We start from the raw sequence: 25,556 nt of genomic DNA on the forward strand, positions 1-25,556 counted from the left end.
CCCATTGACTCATGGAAAACAGAAGCCAAATGGTCAGCGTAATAGCCAAATTACTAGCATTTTCATAAGAAGGTCAGAAAAAGCAGAACCCATGTTTTCCTCAGGTGCCCATAAAATGGATTGTTAAAAAAGCCACAGTGAAAACTTGTGTATGCCTCTTGCATTGGTTATGGATTCCATCTGAAAGTAACTTTATTCCCTCCTTTTCTCTCCATACCATACCTGACACCATGCTAAGTCATGTGAATGATGGGTAAAGGAAACATTGTGCAAGTGTAACGTTCCATTCAAACCTATTCATTGTGGTAATGTGCGTTTTACCATACTTTGCAATGCAAGTTAGTGGCATGTTCATTTTGAATGGGAATAATTCAGCAGCAGGCGACACATCCACACTGCATTGCACCACGACACACGTGCTTGTGTTTAGAATAATGGGTCAAGTCCATCTTTGGCTGTGTTGTGGTGCATTGGCAGCCTATGAAAAATCAATGGGCTGCTAAGCCCAACTAAACCTATAGTTTTAATCTGCTAAATAGATTTCAGATGCATCAAAACTAAAGTGTTGTGCCTTACAGCGTGTTTTTTTTTTTAAAGCAGCCACAGCAGAGTAAAAAAATTACTGAGAAATTACTGACTGAAATCTCATCCGAAGCCTAAGGCCTGGTTCACACCTGTACGTTTTGTAGCGCGTTGAACGCTCTAGGAACGCTCTACAAAACGCTCAAACATGAAAATCCCATTGTTTTCTATGGGTATGGTTCACACCTTGCCGTATTGCAGCCCGTCTGAACGCGCTACAAAACGGCCTACGCCTGAAAAAGGTACATGAGCTTCTTTGCTGCGTTTTTGTCGAGCGTTTCCATTGGGATACAGCCAAGTAGCCCTCGGAAACGCGCGTTTGTCGTTTGGCGGTAAAAACGCGCGTCACGAAACGCGCAGCAAACGCGCATATTCGATACGCCTAGGTGTGAACAGAGCCTTAGCCCTGGCTCACACCTAGGCGTATTGCATATGCGCGTCTGTCTCGCGGTTGTCGCATGTTTTTTTTACCACGATTCGCGTTAAAAAAATCGCGCGACAAACGCGCGTTTCCGAGGGCTACTTGGCTGTATCCCACTGGAAACGCGCAACAAAAATGGCCCAAAGTAGTACATGTACCTTTTCAGGCGTGGGCCGTTTTGTAGCGCGTTAGGGACGGGCTGAAATACGCCAAGGTGTGAACCAGACCCATTGAATACAATGGGATTTAGATGTTTGAGCGTTTTGTAGAGCGTCCGTCGAGCGTAGAACGCACTACAAAACGTTCAGGTGTGAACGATGGCTTACAGTCCTCTCACTGACCTCTGCACCACTACAGAATGTAGCTGACTTCTATATAAAGTACATGGAAATACTAACTAAATTGCATTTAGTTTGTTAAAGCACTTTGTATCATAAACAATTGCCATTTGTTTTCTAAAAAAATAAGAAAAAATAAGACTGTTTTCACTTTTGTTTCTATCCTTATTTTCATATCAGCAGCTACTCCCTGTCTACAAGCATGCACTTCTGCCACTGCTGCACATCATTTGACAGGGTGGTGACAACTGTGGACCATGCCTGTAGTCCTCAATGGAAGAGCAGAGACAGAGCGTTGACACCCTATAACACGAAATGCCTGCACAAATTACCTTCATGGCAATGGCATGGCAATGCAAAGTACTTTTGAAATGACTCAACAAAATGTTAAAGCTTATAAGAAATGTGTTTCACATATACTTTAAATTAAAATGCCCAGTACTATTAGCTGACACCAAAGTGAGCATGTCCTGTACAGAAATCCTTTTTTGGTGCAATGTACAGTGAGGACGCACAAACTTTACTCGATTCTTAACAAAGCTAAGAAGTATAAGTGTTGTCCATACCAATAGAGCTGTCAGGTTTTTTTTAACTGCAGATTAGGGATTAGAAGCATGCCAATCTGCACAATGTATTGTAATTTATTGCATATCTGTACATTACTCGGAATAAAGCAGTCCTGGTAGATAAAGGCCACATGTGTGTGAGAGATAATATTGCCAAATCTGGCAGAACTACAATGCTTATATACTGGGACAATTGCCATAGATACTGACTGTGGTGAGCTCTGATTTTTGGTTATAACTACTAATGCATCCTCAGATTCAAGAGCTCTTTTGGCAAATGTCAGAACTGCAAATCAGAACCTGGTGTTATGTAAAAGAGAAATGTTACTACTTCTAACCATAATGGAAAGCTGGGTATACACAGCTAGAATTTCATTAGAAAAAATTTGTTTTCAGAACGTTCATTAGATTTACTAATAGCTAATGGGGTCAAATTGACGTTCATTTTTGTAGATCATATTGGTAAAAACTGAAGGAGTAGGATGGAAACATTTTGTTGAATGAATTAATTTCTAAAGCCAGGTTCCTAATGAACCGGTCAGAATTTGCGACGTGGGTATTGCTGTTGGCACCCTTCCGCTTGGCATTCCTTGATCAGCTGATCGAAGGAGCCCACTGGAAAATTCTTAGCTGAACTGAGTTAGCAGCCATGTATACCCGGCTTTACAGTGAATGTGGTTTTTGTTTGGGAAACTCCATCCATTCAAAAATCAAAAGTTAAAATGAAGTGCTATTTTGAATGACATTCATCAAGTCATTGATGGCATTTTCTAATGTGCTAATGAGATTTTTCATATGAAAGTTCTTTCGAAAATCGACCAGTGTATGGCCAGCTTAAACTTTGCCCACACGGTGTTGAATACACAAGACAATCCACCGTGTTCTGTTTTATGGGCAGCTTATGGCTGTGGCTCACATACCCTCCTGCCAGGCTAAGTTATAGAAAACTATAGGCATTCATGCTACAAACACCGAAATTAGCATGTATTGCATCCCAACGTCCAAACACAAAGTGTGAGCTAAACCATTTGAGTCAGTACACACATTTAGACCCGGCATTTTCAGGACACTTAGCAGGGGTCAGAGCCACCATCTAAGTGCCTGCACAATGCCTAAACAATAGTGTTAAGCTTTCCAGATAGTCTTATTTCAAATCACAACATGAAATCTGAACTTTGGGTATAATACATTAGAGTTCATGAAGGCACCAATTAACCTTACTACCAGCTTAAGCATATAATAAGGAAAGATTGAGGTATGCAATGCCCTGTGGACTGCTAAATGTGCAACTAAAATATTACACACAAATTTAACACTATTCCATTTCCAGAAACCATGCAACGTGTGCTTTGTTCTGCTTCCTGACAGATGTGTTTTAAAGGATCCAATTATTATATCATTAAGATTGTTTAGAAGTTATGATGCCTAACATTATCACATGATTTTACAATGTCTAGAATAAATAGATAAATAAATATAATTTTCATTTAACATTTTATATTGATAAATGAGCTAAATGCACATTTGTTGTACAAATATTTTTTAATACTATCAAACTGCTGCTTTTGTTGTATAAAGAGTATAAAATGCTGTGTGTATATTAGTACATTTTTGTGTATCTATGTTAGTATAGGTGCATATGAACAGTTTGTATGTTTTACAGCGCATTAACACTCACCTTCTCCTGACTGATAAGCATTAGAAGACTGATATAGCTGAATAAGAACCCCTTGGATCAGAGCACAACACAGAAAATGGGTGCCACTTACTATTGATTTCTTCCTGACATCTTCTTGGAGTAATTCAATGTAACTGAGCTTTGAGGTGTCTCCATTCAGAAGTGTGTTTGAGCAAATATTCATAGTAACAATGTAACAGAAGACGTCACAGATGAAGGCACTTCTGATGACTGATAGGAAAAGTGCAGCCTCTCTACCAGTGTCTGCCAGGATACCGCCTCTCTCGTCTCACTTACCAGATAATGAAACACTTTCATCATTGCTGGATAGATATCTTCCAATGGATACATTCATGAACATGAATGCAGAATATAGCCAAACCGCTGAAGGGGAATATGGGAAAAGTGTGGTTAAAAAAAAGTTTCACAGCAGTGCCTTTGAACATGGGCCTTGCATTTAAAATGCAATGGATGAAATGCAGAAAATACAGCAAATGCCATTCAGTCTTTAATACATTTATGGCGGCTCTCTGGCAAAGGGTAACACTGGTGGGCATGAACCGTTTTCCTATTAAAATATGGTGATTACCCGTTTCAGGGCCGTAATACGTATATAAACGGCAGTAACCTGAAGCAGCTATACCAAGATCACAGCTGCTGCAGCCAGTGCACCCCCGATGCATCTGGTGTGAATGGGCCCTTAGTGTTGGTGATGCCATCTTTCCCCTCACTGCTTCCCTCAAGCATGTAATCTGCAATAGGAATCTGGGGACACTGGGCTTTAATTGCTTTTTACTAACATGGGTGAGCTAATATTCAATGTAAAATTGGCATTTTAACTATGCTAAACCAACATTCCCCAAAGTCTGCTCTGAGAAGTATTCTCAGAGAAACGTCCACTTTTATTAATGAGTAGGCAAATGTTTTCTAGGGAAGCTATAATGGTTGGGGATCAATTTTATTTTTTTAAGATTTATAAAGTGATCTTTTACTTTATCACCATAGGACAGGAAGTTTGTTAGGGCTACAGAACACCTCCTGTAAGGGCACAATGGCGGCCTCACATGCCACAAAAGCCCAATCTCGGGAAGCACGCCATAGTGCGCATGCGCAAGTTGCGTTGGAAGACGTTGGACGGATGGCGCACAGGAAGGGAAGTAGTCGTTTCACTTAAGTGACTATATAAGGATGAGTCTGCTTGCTTCACATTGCTGATGGTCTTGTCAGCTTGTGTTGCCTGTTGTCTGTGCCTCTGTAGATTTGCCTGTGACCTGTTTGACTTTAATTGCTCTGGACTACTCTTCTGATTGCTGCCTACCCCTGACCTCATCCTGTTCTCTGGATTTGCTCTTGTCTGTTGATTTTGTGCTTCGCTGGTCAGCTGGATCTGAGCTTTGGCTTACTCGACTACAACTTCTGGCTCCTGAGTCTGTTCCTATGCTGCCCGCCCCGTTTGATCCTTGGCTTGCTGACCTCTCTACAGGAAGTCTCCTGCACGGTGTCTGCTTCCAATCCGTGGCACTCGTGCTCCCTGTTGCCCTGCGTCCTCCTGTTCCAAATTCCAAGGGTCGCAGGATACGAGTCGCAAGAAACGCCTCCTCATCTTCCGGTTTCATCCCCAGGTACAAGATACCTCCCCCTCTTCCTCTCCATAACATAAAGGGGAAGTGCTCTGTAGTACACAGATAGAACTGGGGACAATGCTAACTGATAACAGTGCAGTAGGTGCAGAAGTCAAATTTCTGGCAGGATCAAAAGGAATTTTTTTGGCATGTATCAAACACATACAGTATAACAAAATGCTTTTAATAGTATATTTACCAGACCAAATGGGAGCAAATAAGGGAAGTTCATAGTTGGTGCATACAAGTGTATCGTCATACAGTGTATCGTCATACAGTATTTGCGGTGTCTGAGAATTGCATCTGCTGTGGTTTTATGTCCATAGCAATATATGGACAGAAAATGCTGTTCTCGGGTGTACACCCACAAATGGCAGCACTGGGGCTCGCACGTGCACGGGGGTAAGCTTCCAAATGCGAGACTTTCATATATATGAAAATACCCCTGTATTTGCTCTATGATATACCTATTTGCATTGTCCCTTGGGGTTTACACACCCATTAAGGGTGCATTAACTTCGGAATCAGAGCCAAAAACGCGAGTCAACGGAGGTATGTTGATTTGAGTTTGCATTGGATGGCAAACTTGACATCCGTTGCGTTGAGTTACATTGTGTTTTTCTTTTTTTTGGGGATTGATTTTTATACTAAGCTATATAGGGTATTGGTTGTGCCTTGCTTTGACATGTATTGGTGTGAAATGCTCCCATTCACACCCATTCATTTTCAGATGCCCTTGCGTTGCCATCCATTGAAAAACAGATGCCAACGCATCTGGTGCGCATTGGGCCTAAATATTCCCTTTAAGACAACTATTATGTTAAGATTAAAGTGACAGTAAAAGAAAATCCCCCCCCCCCCAATGATGTCTCTTGATCCAATCATTTTCTTCTTTTCAGTAGTTTTCAGGAGTACCTCCAGCGCTGGTGTCGGTCTCCGATCCAGAGCTGACTGCTGTGTCTTCTGTGTCCCACGCAGTCTGTGCGGGTGCATGCTGCTGGGCTGCCTGAATTGACTTACCTTGTGTCTCTCCTCGTCGCCCTGCTGAAGATCTGTACTGCGCATGTGCCTGCCCCATCATGCTTTGCGGCCGCCCGAGATTTTTCAGATCTTTAGATGGGAGCGCGCAGCGGAGACACAGGTAAGTTTAAACCTGTTTGGTAACTTTTTCATGCTTTTTGCATATATCTACTGCATGCTAGCAGTAGATATATTCAAAATATCCTTTAAGGATGTCCTGACTCCTGACTAATAGTTGTCTAGCTGTCATGCTGAACCAGTGGCTTCAATATTTAAGTCATTGGAATCCTCCAGATTTTGCCTGAGTGTCTGAACATCTTTGTATCAACTTAGAATACTGAGAGCTGAACAATCACAGTATGTCTTCCAGCTAGGAATACTTGGAAGCTGCTACAATTACTTTCCCAAACGTTGCTGTACAAGGCTGAACTCTCAGGTTTATCTGTGTGAAGCAGACGTTTGTTTTCCTAAGCAATTTCCCTGCTGGTTTCCCTGCATTATACTGCAGTGCGAACAAAGTCTATACACATTCCCAATTAGTAGCAGCTCAGCGGTGGGCATGTCCTCATTTGCCATTCAAGGCAATCATTTATTTTTTATTCCAGCATGGTAATATCTAAATTAATGAATATAAGAAAGCAAAGTATGTCATGGTAAAAAAGTCAAACGTGTATGGTGAGAAAATCAGGCATATCATAGATGTGCCTTTTTAAAATGTTTAATAAAGAATTCATATAAATTGTATGTCAGTTTTTAAACAAATATTTTAAGCTCAATTTATCAGCCTGTATAGGGCAAAGCAACAGTTTTACTTTAATGCAGACATCCCCACAGGACCACCATTAGAAATCACGGGGCTCCATACAGCCTATTTGACAGCCCCCACCCCCAGTGTCTCTCCAGCTTCTTCTCTCCTTTCCACGCCCACTCAATTTATACCTGAGGGACAACCACACTGTGGGAAGCCACCCCTTCATGATGATGATGATGATGATGATGATGATGATGTCAATCAGTTCACCACGTTGCCATGAAGACTCCCCTCACCACTCGACATGTTGTCTACGTCTCATCAAAGTTAACTAGAGTGCTGATGATTTGCTGATTCAAAGGGGTCTGGTTCAGAAGTGTTTCCTGTACCCCCTTGTTGGCGGCCCTGCATCTACATATGCTTATACTTACCTTCTGCTGCGGGGGTCAGAGGATAGCCCCCCTGTGGACCCCCTGTGATAGTGCTGCTTGGCCCAACTCTGTCACATGGAGTGAGTCACATACTCCCCCATACCCAGAAGTAATGGGTAATAGGTATTTCCTTTGGCTCCCAGTGTTGAACAAAGCAGCAAGAGAGTGAAGCAAACATAAGTATACACTGCTGGGGATAGGGAATCTAAAGCAAACCTATTGATTTGCCCTGTGCAGTCAAAGCACTGTTAACTTTGAGGGAAGCCCTTAGTGTCTAAGTTGGTAGCAAAATAACAGCAGATCTGGAACCAGATAGTACCTGCTCCTACATTACCAGACCTTCTTACCTACTTTCTGCTGTTGCAGCCCCTGCAAAGCACCTGAATGTTCAAGTAATGAACACCTAAGCACACTCCTTTCAGCCTCCTACAATCCAGTGCTTAGTGTCTGAACAGCCTACTACCCAACCCAGGCAGGCTTGTGTGAGTGGGTACCCAGCCCCGTGCAAATACTGACTTTCAGAAAGATGGTGTTGCAAATTGCATGGGATTTGGGAGGGCTGCAGTGGTGCACGGGGGAAGTGAGAGGCACTCACAATCTAGGTGCACACATCTGATGACACCTGCTGTTCCGCTATACTGTCATTTTGTGCATGTGGAAACATTACAGTATTAATTTAAACAATTCATGAGTATACATAGTAAGAAGCATATCCTGTTTCTTTCATTTATAGAATCTATATGGAAACTGGCACAAAGTATTCCCTTTTCTATGAAGATGGCTTCATATGCCTTATACTGTATGCCTTAGTATTGCATAACCTGCCTTGTATTATGTCAATTATCCTTGTTTGTAAAGCATTGTATATACAGTAAATCCAATGATCATTGCTATGACACAAATCTCAAGGTCTCTTTAACATAACATTTACATTGTATTGTGCATATCTTAACAGTGTAATGTAGAATATGAGCCTCTGTACACTGCTTGTCTCATTGTGTACAGTGCTCAGTTGCCCAAAAAGTTCCAAGCTAGACAATCTTTTTTTTTTTTAGTGTACACAAGATTTTTGTGCCAACATTTGAACCCCGTATATGTCCAGCTATTAAAATGCCTAATGTTTCATGTATAACTATGTATTTATGTACAGGAAACTTAGATGACCTCACACAAGTTATAGCCAAACTCTTTCTTTATTCTTTCATAAAAGCATAATATGGGATGAATTGAGATCCCCTGACGCCTTTCACACACAGGTGCTTAGCCATAGATTATATAGCTGGTGTGGGGTCATACAGTTTTTCTGTATAGTGGCTGTCTTTTATCTTACTTATAGAGGGAGCTTTGAGGTAATGTGGATATTAAAGATAGTGGCTGTTAGCAAACCAGCTGGATGAGGATCTGGCTAAAGAAGGTAAGCATGGACTAACCTGGAGTGACATACGGCTTTTCTAACTATGTATGTATTGTTATACAATATTGTAAATTATGAATTAACAAGTTATATGAATGAACAAATTATGCCTTAAAATACATTTCTGTTTTATGCATGCACATTTTTTGCATGTTTGTTTTATGCAGTTGTTGCAGAAGTCCATCATTATCATTGCTTCTATTAGATGTAAAGTGACCACCAGGCTATACTGTATGTTTACTATGATTTTTCCTGTGTCAGTCAGCAAAGGCATTCATCTAGCTGAGCGTACATGAAAACTATAGTGTAGTCTTACCTTTGATGGAGTATAATCATTATGATTATGCCAAGAACAAATATATGCTTCGCCTAGTTGATAATTTGTATCTTAGCCTTTGAAGATGACATGCTTTATTAACATCCATTTTCAATAACAATTCCGAGTAACATTACTTTTGCATCAACTCTGTATCATGTACATAAGCTGAATACCACACATTACCTTTATTCCAGGTCTGCTGATCTCCAACCTACAAGTAATAAAGAGAAATTTCAGATTACTGTACTGTTTTTTTTACCGCTATAATATTTTGCTACAATAATATTACCATATACCAGGTCTATCCTGAAATGCATCAGTGCATCTTACCCTTGGGAACTGAATATTGATCTCCACGTATCAAGTTCAGAAATTTTGCTGGTGATATCTTCTAATTCCATTTCTTTGAAGATGGGTCCTCTCTGTGTTCTGTCTGCAGGTTGCTTTTCCATCAGAAGCTGGAGGAATCATAGAAACACAGTATAATTGGCACCTTCTTTTTATAAGCCACATCGCAGGTAGATCTAGCTTGCCTAACAATGGCCAGGCTGAAACTTACTGACAAAGTGTCACTATTCTGAGTGGGCTGTAAGCTCACACCGACAGATCATGATTAATCTTTTATCAGAGTTCAACAAACTTCTCTGGGCTTTTTTTGTATCCTTCCCTTTTCTTTCTTTCTGTATAAATATAGTTCACCTCACCTTTTCACAAAATCATGGTTGAGATTTGGCCTAGTATTACATATCTAGTTCCCTGGGGTTTGAATAATTTAGATGTGCGAATTGTACTCATTGAACTGAATAAATGTTTTCACGTTTTATTATAGGACACAGAGTGAGGGTTTTGATAACAGTGGTTACATCTTCACCTTCTTACCTAGGCCAACTCTCATGACTCAGCTGAAAAAAAGAAATCAGGATAATAGGGGTAGTGGCATTACAGGAAATATGAAAAATAAAGAGTACAACTCTTCTTGGGCTCATGAGTTTGGGTGACCAAATCATGACTGCTCCTTCACCTTATTACAGGATTTGTGTTTGCATTGCCTGCTCTACAAAATGTATATTTCTATACTTCTTTATTCTGCTATCTGTACTAGGCCATATAAAAAAAAAATACCAGCTGACAATCTAATTTTTTTTGATAGAGTGGAGAGCGGTGCATCTTTGGCAGGTCAGATTTTGCTGCTGTTTGTGTCTTAGTTGGAGAAGATGTCTATCCCTTGCTATACCAGCAATGGTTTTTGTACAAGAAGGAAGAGTAAATGTCTCCAAAAGGGAAACAGATAGGAATAAAAATCCATGTAATATATTACAGTGTGTTATTGACAGGTTCACTGGGTGAAAATAAAGGGATAAGGATGGATCATTGTGGCCCTCAGAGGTTCAATGTCTTCCTTGTGTCTGATTACACTTACCTTTAAATGTATCTCAAGGGTGAGCTATGCATCCCAGATATGAGATTCCTTATCCTTCCCCCCATTTTTTTGTTCTTTCTATTTCTTGTTTTACATCCTACTTCCTGACTTCCCTGACCCCCTCCGCCCCCTAACCTCCCTTCTGTTTTTCCCCACTCCCTTACCCCTCTCCCATTTCCCTTACCATTCCACACCCTTTGGCATTGTGGAGAAATTCATTTTTTGTTGTGATCTTTAATGATCTTTGAATGCATAACATCACATTAAGAGCAGCTAAAGAGGTCAGTGAGAGCTTGTTGTAAAGCTCTTTTATTACTTGTTAGGAATATGTAAATAGTTTAATGCCCATAGACTAGGCACAGGTGCACTTTAAAGCTGAACTTCAGGCATAACTATTTTGGAAAAGTCCTTTCTTAAATACATCTCTTTTTTTTAATGCTCATTTGACCTCCCACTTAGAAATCCATGCAGGAATTATGCAGAAGAAGGTCTCTGTCCCCATTATTTTCATTTGCTATTACGCTGGTCACTGGTTTTGTAACTTACCCTCTGTATTTTAGTGAAGAATGACTTACGGTAATTATTTTTCTGCTCACTGTAGTGGCTGGAGATGGGACTCTCAGAGTCCCAATCTGACCCGCCCACATACATTGCAACAGCTGAATGACAGGCCAGGAGACTCCTGATCTGTCCCGTCCACCATGATTTATAGACATTGGAACATAGATGCCCTCCCCAATATTGCACTCATTTACAACTAAAATTCTCATTGCATGATTGAAAACTTGTCGTTTCTCATATTGGCACAACACAGAGATCGGGTGTGAATGTATCCACCTCCATGATACCCCTATGGGTACCCTGCCAGAGCTTCATTTTTATCAGTGGGAGTAATAACAACACAAACTTTCTAAGGAAAACTTCTACTAAATGTGGCAGTGTTACTATAAATAATTGGGAACTTTCTAATATACATATCTGACAGTGCTTATTGAGCAAGTTTTCTTGTATCACGGAGCACAGCATTAAGGTGTGAATTCACACCATAAAATGATGTTAATCGCACAGTTCCAAGATCATGTTTTTGTTTTTTAACCACACTGCAACATACGGTATTGCAGTACTGTGCGTTGCGGCATGGTTGGGCACATTGCGGCCAGAGGTGCACTTGGGGTGCCATTCCAATGATTAGCAATGCAACGCACCTCCTGTACTGCAACACATGACAGGTGCATTGAGCTGTAGCGTGCATTAATCGCATGTAGCAGTGCAATTAACGCAACGCTATGGTGTGAATGGCCCCCAAAGTGCTTTGTAGGAAGGATCTGATCTGCTTTCGGTTTTATTGTTGTCTGGATCCTTGCTGGAGAGATCCCCTTTACTACCTGTTACGGTTACAGTTGTCACCAGAGTAGCAAGTGTGAGGTGCAGAGAGGCTGACATCAGTAACACCTGACAGAAGTTCTAAACCAGGGGTGGGCAAACTGTGGCCCTCCAGCTGTGAAACTAGAAATCCCATAATGCATCCTGCTCTGGGAGTCATGTCTGTGGCTGTCAGAGTCCTGCAATGCCTCCTGGGATTTGTAGTTCCCCAACCGCTTAATAGCTGGTGTTTGCCCACCCCTGTTCTAAACCTTCTCCATTCAATCCAGTACTATCCAATTATCAAGTTTAGTGGGTAACAAAGTTTACCAGAAAAGCTTCTGGGCTGCCAAACTTTTAATAAATACCTGTGGCCTAGCCTTTGTTCAAATCTGTCATAGCTGTGATAATGGCAGCTGAGCACAAAAACATATTAACAATGGCCTCCACGCTAATGACTTCTCATATTGCACTTGCTATTCACTGTTATCATTCAGCAGGTTCTATGTAATGAAATCATCTAAATATGTGGTAATATGAAGCTTGAACAAATTTCACTCATTTCTTATTTGTCTGGCTTGTAAAGTTTCAGATAACTGTCTGGTTTCCTAAAGGAAATATATATATTTATAATCCAAGGGATAAACAGTAAACAGAAAAACACGCAATATGGCTTAGTAAAGTGAAGTAAGCCATTAAAGGGCTACTCCACACAAAATTGGTGTTGGTTGGTAGAATTAAACACTGGTATTTCTCAGGGTCTCCAATGATAACATTCCCTCACTGTTGTTTTGAGAGTTGTACCCCATTAGTTGGATTCTCTCTCTCTTACTACTTCATTTAGGCAAAGTAATGAAAAATGCAGCACATGAAATACCAATAATATCCTCTGCTTTAAAATGTAAACATCAATCTTCATCAGATCCAATCTATGAAGACAACCAGGATACTCATCAGATCCACTGACTCCACAGATCAATAGAGGTCAGGGCTCGCTTACTGATGTTTATCCCGCCTGTGATTTCCATCAACAATGGTGGATAAAGTCCCAACAGTAGATCCGAGTTGTATCCACCATTGTCGATGAGAGACACAGGCAGGGATAAACATCACCAGCGAGACCTGACCACTGTTGCTCTGTGGGGTCAGTGGATCTGGTGAATGTCCTGGTTGTCTTCATAGATTCGATCTGATGAGTATTGATCTTTACGTTTGGAAGCAGCAGAGGATATGATTGGCATTTCAAATGCTGTATTTTTCATTATTGTTCATCTCTTGGACTGTATTTATGATTGGCTGCTAAATAGTAAATAAGATTAGCGCTGACTTTTACTTGCAATCAGATTCATTCAGGAATAGTCTCACTCCTTCAACTTCATAAATCATCATTGAATATTCAACAGGAAAAATTGAGACTCCTTTGGCATGGTCTTAAAAGGTGGGTAGACCATAGATCTTAGGTGCAGAGTTCTCTCTACCAGATCCCCAGAGAGATAAAAATAGAGTGAAAGATCTCCAGCATTTACCATCATCTAAAATGTCATCTTTAAGTGGATCAATATTATAATGAGCTGAACTACAGGTATAAATATTTTTGTATATTTACAGCTTTGCTCAAGGTAAGTATATATATATTTTATATCTAGAAGGGCCATAGGGATCCTGAAAAGATTGTAGTAGCTGGCAGTACCACAGTGCTGTACAATGATCTTCCGGGTCCTGTACTGCTGCTGTGTTCAGTGACTTCACTCCCCAGCCAATCAGAGAATGTCTAGTATCCAAAAAAAAAATACTAGCAGGGTTATTCACAAAGCTGATGAAGGCAGCCGTGTGACTCACTTAAGGCTTATACAGCTGATTTCAGCCGTACATCGGCTTGCTTCGGCTGGCTTCGGGTTGGACGAACATGCTAAGAAGGAGTTCGACTCCGCCGATCCAACATCTGGATCGACTAAACCGAACCTCCGGCAGCCTACTCGCTGCTGTTCGGCCCCTATTCTCATAGGGGCCGAACAGCAGTGAGTGAATAGCCGAATGCCGCCCCTCGACATTTGGCTCGGCTATTCTGCTCGGTACCACCGTGGTACCGAGCAGAATAGAAAAACAGTTAAAAAAGTAGAAAACGATTGGGCGGAGCTAGCAGTGACAGCTTGCTCCACCCAACTGTTTCCTATTGGCCAGGACCTGCTGTCATTACAATGAAAGCTCAGCGGAGCAGGCGGTGATGTCACTGCCGGCTCCACTGAGCTCTCATGACAGTTCAACTTCCCCTGGTTACCAGGTAACCAGGGGATGCTGAACTGTCATTACAATGAGAGCTCAGCGGAGCCAGCTTTGATATCACGGCTGGCTCCGCTGAGCTCTCATGACAGTTCAGCGTCCCCTGGTTACCAGGTGATCTGTCATTATGATAAGAGCTTAGGGGAGCTGGCTTTGATATCACCGCCGGCTTGTAATGACAGCTGGTCCCGGCTGACCAGCTTGTAATGACAGCTGGTCCCGGCCAAAAGAAAACAGTTGTGCGGAGCAAGCTGTCACTGCTAGCTCCGCCCAATCGTTTTCTACTTTTTTTTACAGTTTTTCTATTCCGCGCGGTACTACAGAGGTACCAAGCAGAATAGCCGAGCCGAATGCCTCTCGGCGGCATTCGGCTATTCACTCACTGCTGTTTGGCCCCTATGAGAATAAAGATGACGGCTGGCTTTCAGCCTGCTTCGGCTTTCACCTCGGCTCAGTCGAGCCGAAGCATATGCATTTAGATTGACCGAGCCGCTCTGCCAACTTCGGGAGCTGTAGGGGCTATAGTGAATAGCCCGTACAGCAGCCTTTCGGTTCTACTGAACCGAAGTGCTCAGGCGGCCAAAGCTAGCTGAAGGATCAGCCGGAGCTATGGCTGATCCTTCGGCTAGCTTTGTGAATAACCCCCAAGTGTTCACTGACTGGCCGGTGTGCTGAGTGGGGTACCCTTCTTTTGAATGATTCTAAAACGGTGAAAAGAGGTCGTCCCTGCAAAGAAAATAATTAATATTTACATCTCCATCTGTCCCTGCTGCCAGTCTGCAATGTGTTACAGAGAATAGCTTGCTGAAAAGTCTTCTGCATCCAACACTGTGCTCCGTAGTTCATCCACCAGTCCTGATGTCACTACAGGACTAGAATTAAATATATCTCTAAAATACGCCTAACCAGGGCCGGCCTTAGGCCTTTAGGCGCCCTGTGCGAGAAAGCTTTACAGCGCCTCTCAGTGACCACACCCCTCAGTGTCCACACCCTTTAGTGGCCACACCCCCAGTAACCACACCCATTTTCCACAATATCCGCACCATTTAAAGACTCCAAAGTTGTTAAGCCGCAAAGAAACATATTAAAAAGTATGATAAAAATAAAACTTTTATTCAAATGTATTAAACTAGTCGGCACAATCAAAGTATTCTTATCAAATAAAACAACAGAAGGTAAACAATAAATGTCAAACTACAATAGAGTCTATAAAAATAAAGTGTCAGGTTGTCATGCCGATCCCTTTTTTCAAGTAAGTGCATCTAGAAAAGTAAAAATAGAAAACAGAACACAACACCCAGACTACTTGTAAAATGAATGAATTACTATATGTCTGAATATATGAAAAATATATTCAGGCGCATAGTAATTTGTTTGAGACTGTGCGGCAGCCATGCTGGCCACCAGCGTGTTCTGTGAATGCGTGCCACCATCTTGGAGGCAGGGAGCATGACCAATGGCGGAACTACCAGGGTCGCAACGGTCGCAATTGCGACCGGGCCCTGGCGTTTCCGCCTGTTGGGGGGGGGCCCGAAAGCTTCCTCATGCCCCTCCTCCAGATAGCGCCGCTCCATCCCCCGCCGCTCTGCATGTATGAGCGGCTGTGCGAGGGGGGGCCTCAATGATTTCTTGCACCGGGGCCCTGGGGTTTCTAGTTACGCCTCTGAGCATGACGTTACATGACGCCATGCATGCCTGGTGTCAGGTGACGTCACACGCCGTTATTGGCCCCACCTCGATATACACCAAGATGGCGGCGCCCAACACGTGCGGTGTTATATGACGTCATGCGCCCTGCCTCCAGAACACGCCAATGGCTGAATCCAAAATAGCATAAAAAAGTGTTTTGTTTGATGAAACAAATGAAAACTTTTTTAGTTTTTCATTCATTTAATCTGAAATTAATTTTTAGTCTTCGCACATGTCTAATAATACGTTTGTGTGTGTCATATCGGATGGCCAGCAGTGAGGGGGAGAGAAGCCGACCCCAGGACGAGCTATGTTGGCCGCTCGGCTCCCTTGTTGCCATGGCGCCCTGTGCGACCGCACATCTCGCACACCCCTAAGGCCGGCCCTGCGCCTAATGCACAATGCTACTAATTCACTCACTTGTTATCTCTCGTCTCGACTATTGCAGCTCCCTCCACATTGGCTTACTTCTACACAGGCTATCCCCCCTTCAGTCTATTTTGAATGCAGCTGCTAGACTCAGTCACCTAACCAACCGCTTAGTGTCTGCAACCCCCCTCTGCCAATCCCTCAACTGGCTTCCAACCACCCAAAGGATAAAATTCAAAATACTAACAACCACCTTCAAAGCATCCACATCTCTGCCCTCAACTATATCTCCAACCACATCTCAAAGTATCACTCTAATCGTCCCCTTGACTCCTCCGAGGACGCCCTGCTCTGTAGCTACCTCATCAACTCCTCCAATGCTCGCATCCAGCACTTCTCTCCCATCCTCTGGAACTCCCTACCCCAACCTGTCTGGCTATCCCCTACTCTGTCTGCCTTAACGCCATCCCTGAAAACCCATCTCTTCAGGGAAGCCTATGCCACCCAACCTAACCACTGAACTATTACTTTCTCAAACAATTTATCCCCACATAGGCTACCACCTTTTATATCATTTGCCCTTCCCTTTTAGAATATATGCCTTGAACGTCTTGAAATGTATTGTATTGTAGCTGTAATGTCTTCCTTATAATGTAAAGTGCTGCGCAAACTGTTGGTACTATATAAATCCTATATAATATTAATTAATGGCAATACAATGTGCTAACACACCTAGCATACTGTACAGTGTGCTGTGCATGGATCCCACCTGCTTAGTGCAACACTATGGTGTGAATGGGCCCTAAGCTATAAAGAGAGAAAAATGCAAATTAGTGTTACCTGATGTGGGGAAGGGAAAGGGGTCAAGATTCCACAATATCTTTTATACTTCCCTGTGTATCTGACTTGTGGCAGTGTTCCCACAAAAGCCAATTTATTTTTTATAGAATGGAGGATGGTTAAAGCCAATGTCATTTTCTTTCTTGATCTCTGTGTCTTATTATTTGCTTACAGGAGTGAGAATCAGTGTGCTGATGTGGACTAAACACTAAAGTCTGCCTTCATCTACATGAGTAAAGGGCAAATCAGGTTTGCTTCGCCAAGTGTTTGGAGAAACGTGTTTGAAATTCTGTAACCAAAACCATGAGGTGAATCCCACTGAAGCATATGAGAGTTGAATCTTGTTAAACTTTGGCAATTTAATAGGCAAACTACTATCAAAAAAGACATGGGAAGCTGCCATGGGGGACATGTACAAATGCAAAAGAAATAAAATGTTAAAAAAAATACCCAACAGTGGGAAGAGGGTATTTTCATTTGGGTTTGAGGACAACATTAAAAAATAACATTCTTGGGGGATGCTGTAAAGCTGTATGTGGTGTTGCAGAACAGTATGATTTTTATGGACAGTCGCAGTGACAGTGTGCACTGGCAACACATATTTGACTGTGGAATTGATTTATTTTTCCAATTAGCTTGGCTTACAAACAGCATCAGTACCCCAATCTGATTCATTTCATTAAAAAAAAAAGTTTTCTTTTTGGGTAGTCCTAGCAACGACACATGCCTTTTCATCAAAAACAGTAACAAGCCCACTTTGATCAACAACAAAAAATTGTCCAGTAGTTCAGTGAGGCTGTTCTATCTGATGTAAAACTGACCTGCTGCTGGCAAATTTCTATCAAGCTCTCACTAAGAATTAAGAGATGGCATATGATACAGCACTGACCAGCAGCAGGACATTTTTAATAGGGATGCACTGATACCGGTGTTTCGGTATCAAGTACGAGTACCAATATGTTTTCAGTACTCGCCGATACTGAGTACCAATACCGGTGCTTCCTCTGGCATGGAGCCGCCTAGCCGGGCAACGGGTAATGACATGCCACCTGGCTTCCTGATTGCCCGGGAAGATGGCTCTATGTTGTTCGGTCGGTTTGATTGTGATTAGCCAGGAAACCGGCTTCCCAGCCAATCAGCATCGAGCCGTCTTCCCGACCAATCAGGAAACCGGGCTGCGAGTAATGACCCGCCTCCCGCCTTCCTGATTGGCCGCAAGATGGCTCAATGCTGATTGGCCGTAAAGCCGGCCTCCAAACCAATCAGCATCAAACTGGCTGTTCGGCCGGCTCCATGCTGATTGGCCGGAAAGCCGGCTTCCCAGCAAATTAGCATCAAGCTGGCTGTTCAGCCGCCTCGATGCTGATTGACTGGGAAGCCAGCTTCCCAGCCAATCAGCAAACAGCCAGCTGTTCGACCAGCTTGATGCTGATTGGCCAGGAAGCAGGCTTCCCAGCCAATCAGTATGGAGCCGGCTTCCCAGCCAATCAGCATGGAGCTGGCCTCCAAGCCAATCAGGAAGCCGGGAGACGGGTCATAATTCGCCACCCAGCTTCCTGATTGCTCGGCAAGCCAGCTCCACGTTCCCCTGTGGCCCTGCCGGTCAGAGGAAATCTTCCTCTGACCGGAAGTTCCGATATTGGGGAAGGTATCGGAAGAACATTTGGGCAGATACGAGTACTCACCCAAATACTCGGTATCGATGCAACCCTAATTTTTAATGAGGGAAAATTGGCTGACATGTACTAGAGAAAAAGAGTACAAACATATAATATGTATTTTACTACAGGAATTAAAGAGGAACTCCACCCCGTGTTATATTTTATTTAATTCCCTTTTACTTTGTTTGCTGGGTTAGCCTTAAAACACACATGCACACGTCCAGCAAATCAACAGCTGTTCTGGCTGTAATCCACCACGTCGCTGCCTTACACCGGGAATTGAGCTGCCATTCTTTTTGCTTATGTCATCAGCTGTTTCTTTTGAGTTCTGGCAACTGGCCCCCTGATGATGCACCACAACACATGCACAGTGATCTCTGACACTGTGGCTGCTCTGTGCTCTCCCTTTTATAGTGAGGGGGTTGGCTTCTCCAAAACTCCCCTTATTGGCTCCTCTAAGCCCACTGGCCATAGTTCAATGGCCACGCAGTGCAATTGTCTCCCGGTCGAATAAGCACAAAAATTTACAGGGACAGAGGATCTCAATCCCACATTATTCGCATTGAACCCATGATAGCGGCAAACCTGAACCTCATCCCTAATCTAGATGAAAAGCTATTCAACCATTAAGTGCCATTTTGCACTGACCCTTTTGATCCAGTATAAATGTCACATACTGTGTGTCGAGGAGTGTATGTCTGGGAAGTATGCCATGCATTCCCTCTAGACAATTATGTATGTATCCTAAAAATATATGTGGAGTATACATGTACCTCACTAAAGCGTGTACAGTACATTTAAAAGTAAGGGTAATTACAGAATAGAATTACAATTGCAGGAATTGCTCATCTAAAAATGGCAAGAAGCATTGTTGCCAAAGGTCAGGATATAGCTAACAATCAAAATCCAAGATCTTACAGATATTTCCTCCATGAAGAAGTTTTAATGCTCAGTTGCTCATTTTAAATCACTGTATCAGCAGTAAACAGTCAGACTGAAAGTTTTGGATTTCAACAAAGATTGCTATTACTGGGAAACAAAGAAGCAAGTAAAGTATCCAGCTAGCTAACAGACACAATCCATTGCATTCAATTATTAACATGTCATTAATGCATTGTGTTGCTTACTGAATGCAATAGACACATGTTAGGATGGCCATATATTTGTATGCCAACTTTTAAGTTTATTTCATATATTGTATATATCCTAAGTATGATGCTGTATATGGGTAACTAACTGTCATTGAAGTTGATATCTTGGGTTCTGGGAAAAATTATTTCCCTGTAAAGAAATGTTTATCCAAACTTCCTTGCTAGGGACAAACACAGGCTGTTATTATGCTGCTACAAAGAATGACAATGACAATGATTGGTCATGAAAAGTGATTGTTAATTCTGCACTTTGCACTTTGTCGTTTGCCCCACTTTTTAAAGTTGTTACTTCATCCTGGGCTAGCAGGAGATCAATCTCATGGAGAACCTCGCTGCCACTGTGCATCAAAGTGAGGAACAATATCATCTCATATGTTTCTATTGGACGTCATTCACTGACTCTCCTGAATATAAGTCTCTGATGTCAGGCTCTGGTACTGAAGTGCCGTGAGGCTAACATGGAGGTTGACTGCTGTGGGGGCCTCCTGTGGTACCATCAACCCCCTACCCCCATCCCTTCTCACTCCCCTTCCACTTTCTTTTCTTTCTTCTCTTTTCCTTCTGCTGCTTCTTTCTCCTTTTGCTGGAAAATTTGAAAGTGCATGTATGTTGTGCATTTTGTTGTTATACATTCAGCCTTTTTATAACATCGATACTGTTGCTATACCATTTTTCTATTGATACTTTTTATGATATTGTTGTTTTGTTTTCTATATGATGGTTGTATTGTACTGCTAAGATTTTATATGTACAAATACATCTTATGAAAATAAAGAATAAAAAAAAAAAACATAGTAAATGTTATGATAAAATCTCAGTCATATGATCTCTCACATGTTGATAATTTGAGTCATACTGCATATAATTAGGGCAAATTTAAAGTAAACCTGTGGAGAAATAATGGAGCCACCATTGCCAAATTGGTAGGTAAAAATGCAAGCTTTCTGATCATTACCTAGCGATTTAGCAGAACAAGCATGCAATATGTAAAGTATGAATGTCTGAACTCTCACCCTACATCCTTATTGCAGGTAAGTGGATCAGTTAGTGAGGCCAGGATGAAGAAGGTTAGCTACTACTATCTACTCCTTTTTCAACAAAGGAGAGGTAACAGGGGACATCAAGTAAGCTTATGTCTATTTGAGTGCACAAGACATAGCTAGTGTTAAATGCAAATCGCTGCACAAATGTATCTATCCTCAACCTAAACAAAAACCCAATATGTCTTACCACTAAAATAACACCCCCTTCTGCAATGAAACACAAACTGAATAAATATACTCCTATAATGACTCTGATGTTATGATGCCATACACAAGGCTTACCTTTACCCTGTCTGATTTTGATCACTGTGCTTGACTAAATAACCTCCATGTTTGGTACTGCAATTTCTTTGAATGCTTCCTATAATATTGGAGCAGTCAGGTTGCATCCTGTTGCTATATGTGCACGGGCGCTTGCGCGCGCAAACACTCACACACACACACACACACACTTGAGTAAAGCTCCTCAGATGTTGTGAATTTTCCACATGCAAGGTCACACAAAATTAAAATAAAAAAGTTGTACATGAATTCTGAAGACCTCAGAGTATAATACACACAGCTTGCAGGATGCAGAGCAGGCACAGTGTTTAGTAACATATCTCACTGAACCAACACTGCCACATATAATGGCATATAATAATAATCTCCTGGGATACCCCTTGGGACTGGTATAACTTCTGGGATAACCATACCCTGGCTAACCTGTTGTACAGATCACTAGTAGTTATGATGTCTCAAAACTGAAAACTTTTAGCAGGTATCTTGTACACGGGTACCTCAGCACTTGCAACATAAATTCCGGTGTATTTCCCCTGCTCTAAAGCCCAGGTGCTGCATTCAGCCATCCCCTAGACAAGAATGGCTGAGCGTGACTCTACGCTGGTACTGACACAATCACTTGTATCTGCGTATTCCAGGAATAGAACATTTTCTGTTCTTAGAATACACCCGTAGGCTATACGACTGTTTACGTGAGTACCGGCGTATAGCAGCATACAGCCGCGCACAGCCTCAAACAGCGCACGGGTGTATTTCAAGAATAAAAACTTGAAACCTTTACCACCCTGGGTTAGCCAATCCTTCCTTGAAGCCTTTACCATCCTGCGTCAGCCTACCTTCCTTGAAGCCTTTACTATCCTGCGTCAGCCTACCTTCCTTGAAGCATTTACCACCCTGGGTCAGTCTATCTTCCTTGAAGCATTTACAATGCTGGGTAAGCCTGCCTTCCTTGAAGCATTTACCATCCTGGGTCAGTCTACCTTCCTTGAAGCATTTATCATCCTGGGCCAGTCTATGTTCCTTGAAGCATTTACCATCCTGGGCCAGTCTATCTTCCTTGAAGCATTTACCATCCTGGGTCAGTCTACCTTCCTTGAAGCATTTATCATCCTGGGCCAGTCTATGTTCCTTGAAGCATTTACCATCCTGGGCCAGTCTATCTTCCTTGAAGCATTTACCATCCTGGGTCAGTCTACCTTCCTTGAAGCATTTATCATCCTGGGCCAGTCTATGTTCCTTGAAGCATTTACCATCCTGGGCCAGTCTATCTTCCTTGAAGCATTTACCATCCTGGGTCAGTCTACCTTCCTTGAAGCATTTATCATCCTGGGCCAGTCTATGTTCCTTGAAGCATTTACCATCCTGGGCCAGTCTATCTTCCTTGAAGCATTTACCATCCTGGGTCAGCCTATCTTACTTGAAGCCTATACCATCCTGACCCTTGTTTAACTTTGCACAAATGTGGATGGGGCCCAATAGATACAGTATATAGGATTATGGATGTTTCTGGCCTATGTAACATTTACATAAACTGAGCCTGTCGATGAGTGCATTTTTGACAGGCAATGAAACAACAACATAAGGTATCCACACATCCTGATCTCATACAAATCAGATGAATGGTTTATTATACTTTATAATAATGACCTTTCAATATTAAAAGTGACCAGCTGACCAGTGACCTCAACCTAGGTTAACTCCATCCTATCTGCAACCTGCCTTCTACCCTAATATAAGAGATGCCATCTCAAGCATAGCAATACACCAAAGTAATTACTTTTCTTGTTTCAATTGCTACACAGGAACGTGTTTGGGGGCTCCTGGATAAAGTGACACTAAACTCAAGAGTTAAATCTTAAAAATGCATTCAAGTACCTTAACTATTAACAAAAATGTATCTTATTTGTGTATCACTCATCTGTAGATTCTCAAATCATCTCTGAATTGGGGCTGACACTGTCCTTCCTTCTGGAGGGTGGCTACTTTTGTTCCCAATGGTCCCTGTGTGTGTTGTAAAGTAGTAGACATGTGCACCAGCAAAAAATTCGTTTAGTTTAGTTTCGTTTTGAAAAAAAAAAAAAAAATTCGTTTAGTTTAGTTTCGTTTTGGAAAAAAAAAAATTTGTTTAGTTTAGTTTCGTTTTTCGGGTCCGAAATAAAAACGTCCAATAACGAATTTCGGGAAATCGGGAATTTCGGATTCGTTTGCATTCGTCTTAGCTGTAATTCGGAATTCGGATGCATCCGAATCTCCGAATTTCCGAAAATTCGTTCAAAACGAATTTCGGAACGAACCGAATCGCACATGTCTATAAAGTAGCCACCACTCCAAGCTCACTCCCGTGATCCCATGGGACTATAATCTGCATACAAATTAGTAAATTAAACATGAGATTATAGTCTATCCCGGGGGTTAGCTTGGAGCGTTGGCTACTGTACAACACACACAGGGACCATGGGGAACAAAAGTAGCCACCCTCCAGAAGGAAGGACAGTGTCAGCACCAATTCAGAGATGATTTGAGAATCTACAGCCGAGTGATACACAAATAAGATACATTATTGTTAATAGTTAAGGTACCCGAATTAGGGATGTTCAGATACCAGTTCAGATTAGGGTTGCCACCTTTTCTTCCAGCGAAACCCGAACACTCTAGCGACACACGGAACTTTTTGGGGGAGAAGGAGTCATAGCTTATTCATATGTACATAGAGTCACCCATTCACTGACTATTTTCAGTGGGGGCCCAGGAGCCCCTATCTTCCTGACATCATGTGTCCGGGTTTCAGCTGACATGAAACCCGGACACAGCATTCAAAACCCGAACTGTCCGGGTGAATCCTGGACAGGTGGCAACCCTAGTTCAGATACCAGTGCTCATACTTGGCATTTTCATGAGAACTACCAGGGTTGCACAGTTGCAGCTGTGACAAGGCCCTGACGCTCCACCACTGCCCTGAAATCATTAGCCTATATTGTTTTAGAAAACTGTCACATGACACTAAACAAAACTTTATCGGTAATTGTAATTGTGAGTACACGGACAAGTACTAGTATTTGGTCTGGAAAATAATTGTATTGATGCATCCCTAATATAGATATCTATACAGTATATAAAACAAATCATACAATAAAACAGGGATGCACAAATCCCAGGAGCCTCCTTAAAAATGACAGCTGCCTCCTAACTTTTGAGTTTCTCTTTAGTCTAGTCTGGAAAAATATCTGCACTTGTACTTGTACCAAGTACAGTACTTGGCATCTGAACATCTCTAACCTGAATACATTTTTAAGACTTAACTCCTGAATTTAGCGTCTCTTTAATTTTACTGTAAGAAAAATAATAACTAGTGGTTTTGTGTGTGTGTGTGAGTGAATGTGTCTTTGGTAAGCCAGGCGTCCATGGTTCTTACATTGATACTGGGAACCGTGTCTCTGTGTGTGTATTATATATATATATATATATACACTGTATATGGAAATGCATGTTGACACACATATGCACATTGCTTTGTGTTGCGTTTTTATGTGCGGTATAGTGTAAAAATACCCTCTGTAGAATTTCAGGTGAGTTGCTGACATGCAATGTGTACTGTGCTGCAGCAGGGTGCAGCAGGGTGCAGTTAAGGACAAGTATCTTGTGAACTCACGCTGTTTCCCGGGTCTGCTGTGGGCAGGTTCTTTCTTCACCAGCTATGCTCCAGATTTTGTCTTAGTTCTAATTCGGTTAGCTTTATAATGTGCGTCTTTCCAAGTGATAAGAAACCTTGAATTGTTTAACAACGTTGTACTGGGATGTGTTTAGAGAGTGACAAGGATAGAACCTCCCTCCATCGCTATGGAGACAAATACTTCAGCTATTATCTTTACCTCTGTTTGCTAGTGTAAATCACAGAGCATGCCAAAATACAGCTCAAGCAGTTCAGGGGTGACTGAACAACTTCTATCAAAAGGCTTACTGGTTTTCAATCTCCACAAAACAGAAAGAAAGAGAGATAGAAAGAGAAAAAAAATTAGAGAAAGAAAGGGAAGGGGAGGGAAAAAAGAGAGAGGGAGAGAGGCAGAGATGGAGAGAAAGGGGTCTATTTTTAAACAATTTGCGGGGCCCTTGGCCCTTTGGGTGCATATTGGAAAAACAAATGTTTTAATATATTTTTGCCAGTTTGAATGTAGTGTTGTAATAATACATCTTAGATTGTAAGCCGTCCGGGCAGGGCCTGCCTTATCATCTTGTCTTGAACTGTATTGTAATTGTAATGGCTTCCTTATATTGTAAAGCACTGCGCAAACTGTTAACGCTATATAAATCCTGTATAAT

General features: G+C 42.0%; 1 protein-coding gene across 1 annotated transcript in view; it reads right to left on the bottom strand.

The window, feature by feature from the left end:
* The window catches only part of FAM188B2 (family with sequence similarity 188 member B2), a 45,229-nt gene extending 20,268 nt beyond the window's left edge, over window positions 1-24,961 (bottom strand). Inside the window, exons 1-3 of the mRNA XM_018565886.1 lie at window positions 24,889-24,961; window positions 9,473-9,600; window positions 9,326-9,353 (exon numbers count right to left, since the gene is read on the bottom strand). Coding sequence (XP_018421388.1) covers window positions 9,326-9,353; window positions 9,473-9,594 — 150 coding nt within the window. The 5' untranslated portion in view covers window positions 9,595-9,600; window positions 24,889-24,961. The remainder of the gene's footprint in view (window positions 1-9,325; window positions 9,354-9,472; window positions 9,601-24,888) is intronic.
* Between the last annotated feature and the right edge of the window lie 595 nt (window positions 24,962-25,556).

This window comes from Nanorana parkeri, unplaced genomic scaffold, assembly GCF_000935625.1.
Source record: "Nanorana parkeri isolate BGI_ZX_2015 unplaced genomic scaffold, ASM93562v1 scaffold898, whole genome shotgun sequence".
In the NCBI taxonomy this organism is placed as follows: Eukaryota; Metazoa; Chordata; class Amphibia; order Anura; family Dicroglossidae; genus Nanorana; species Nanorana parkeri.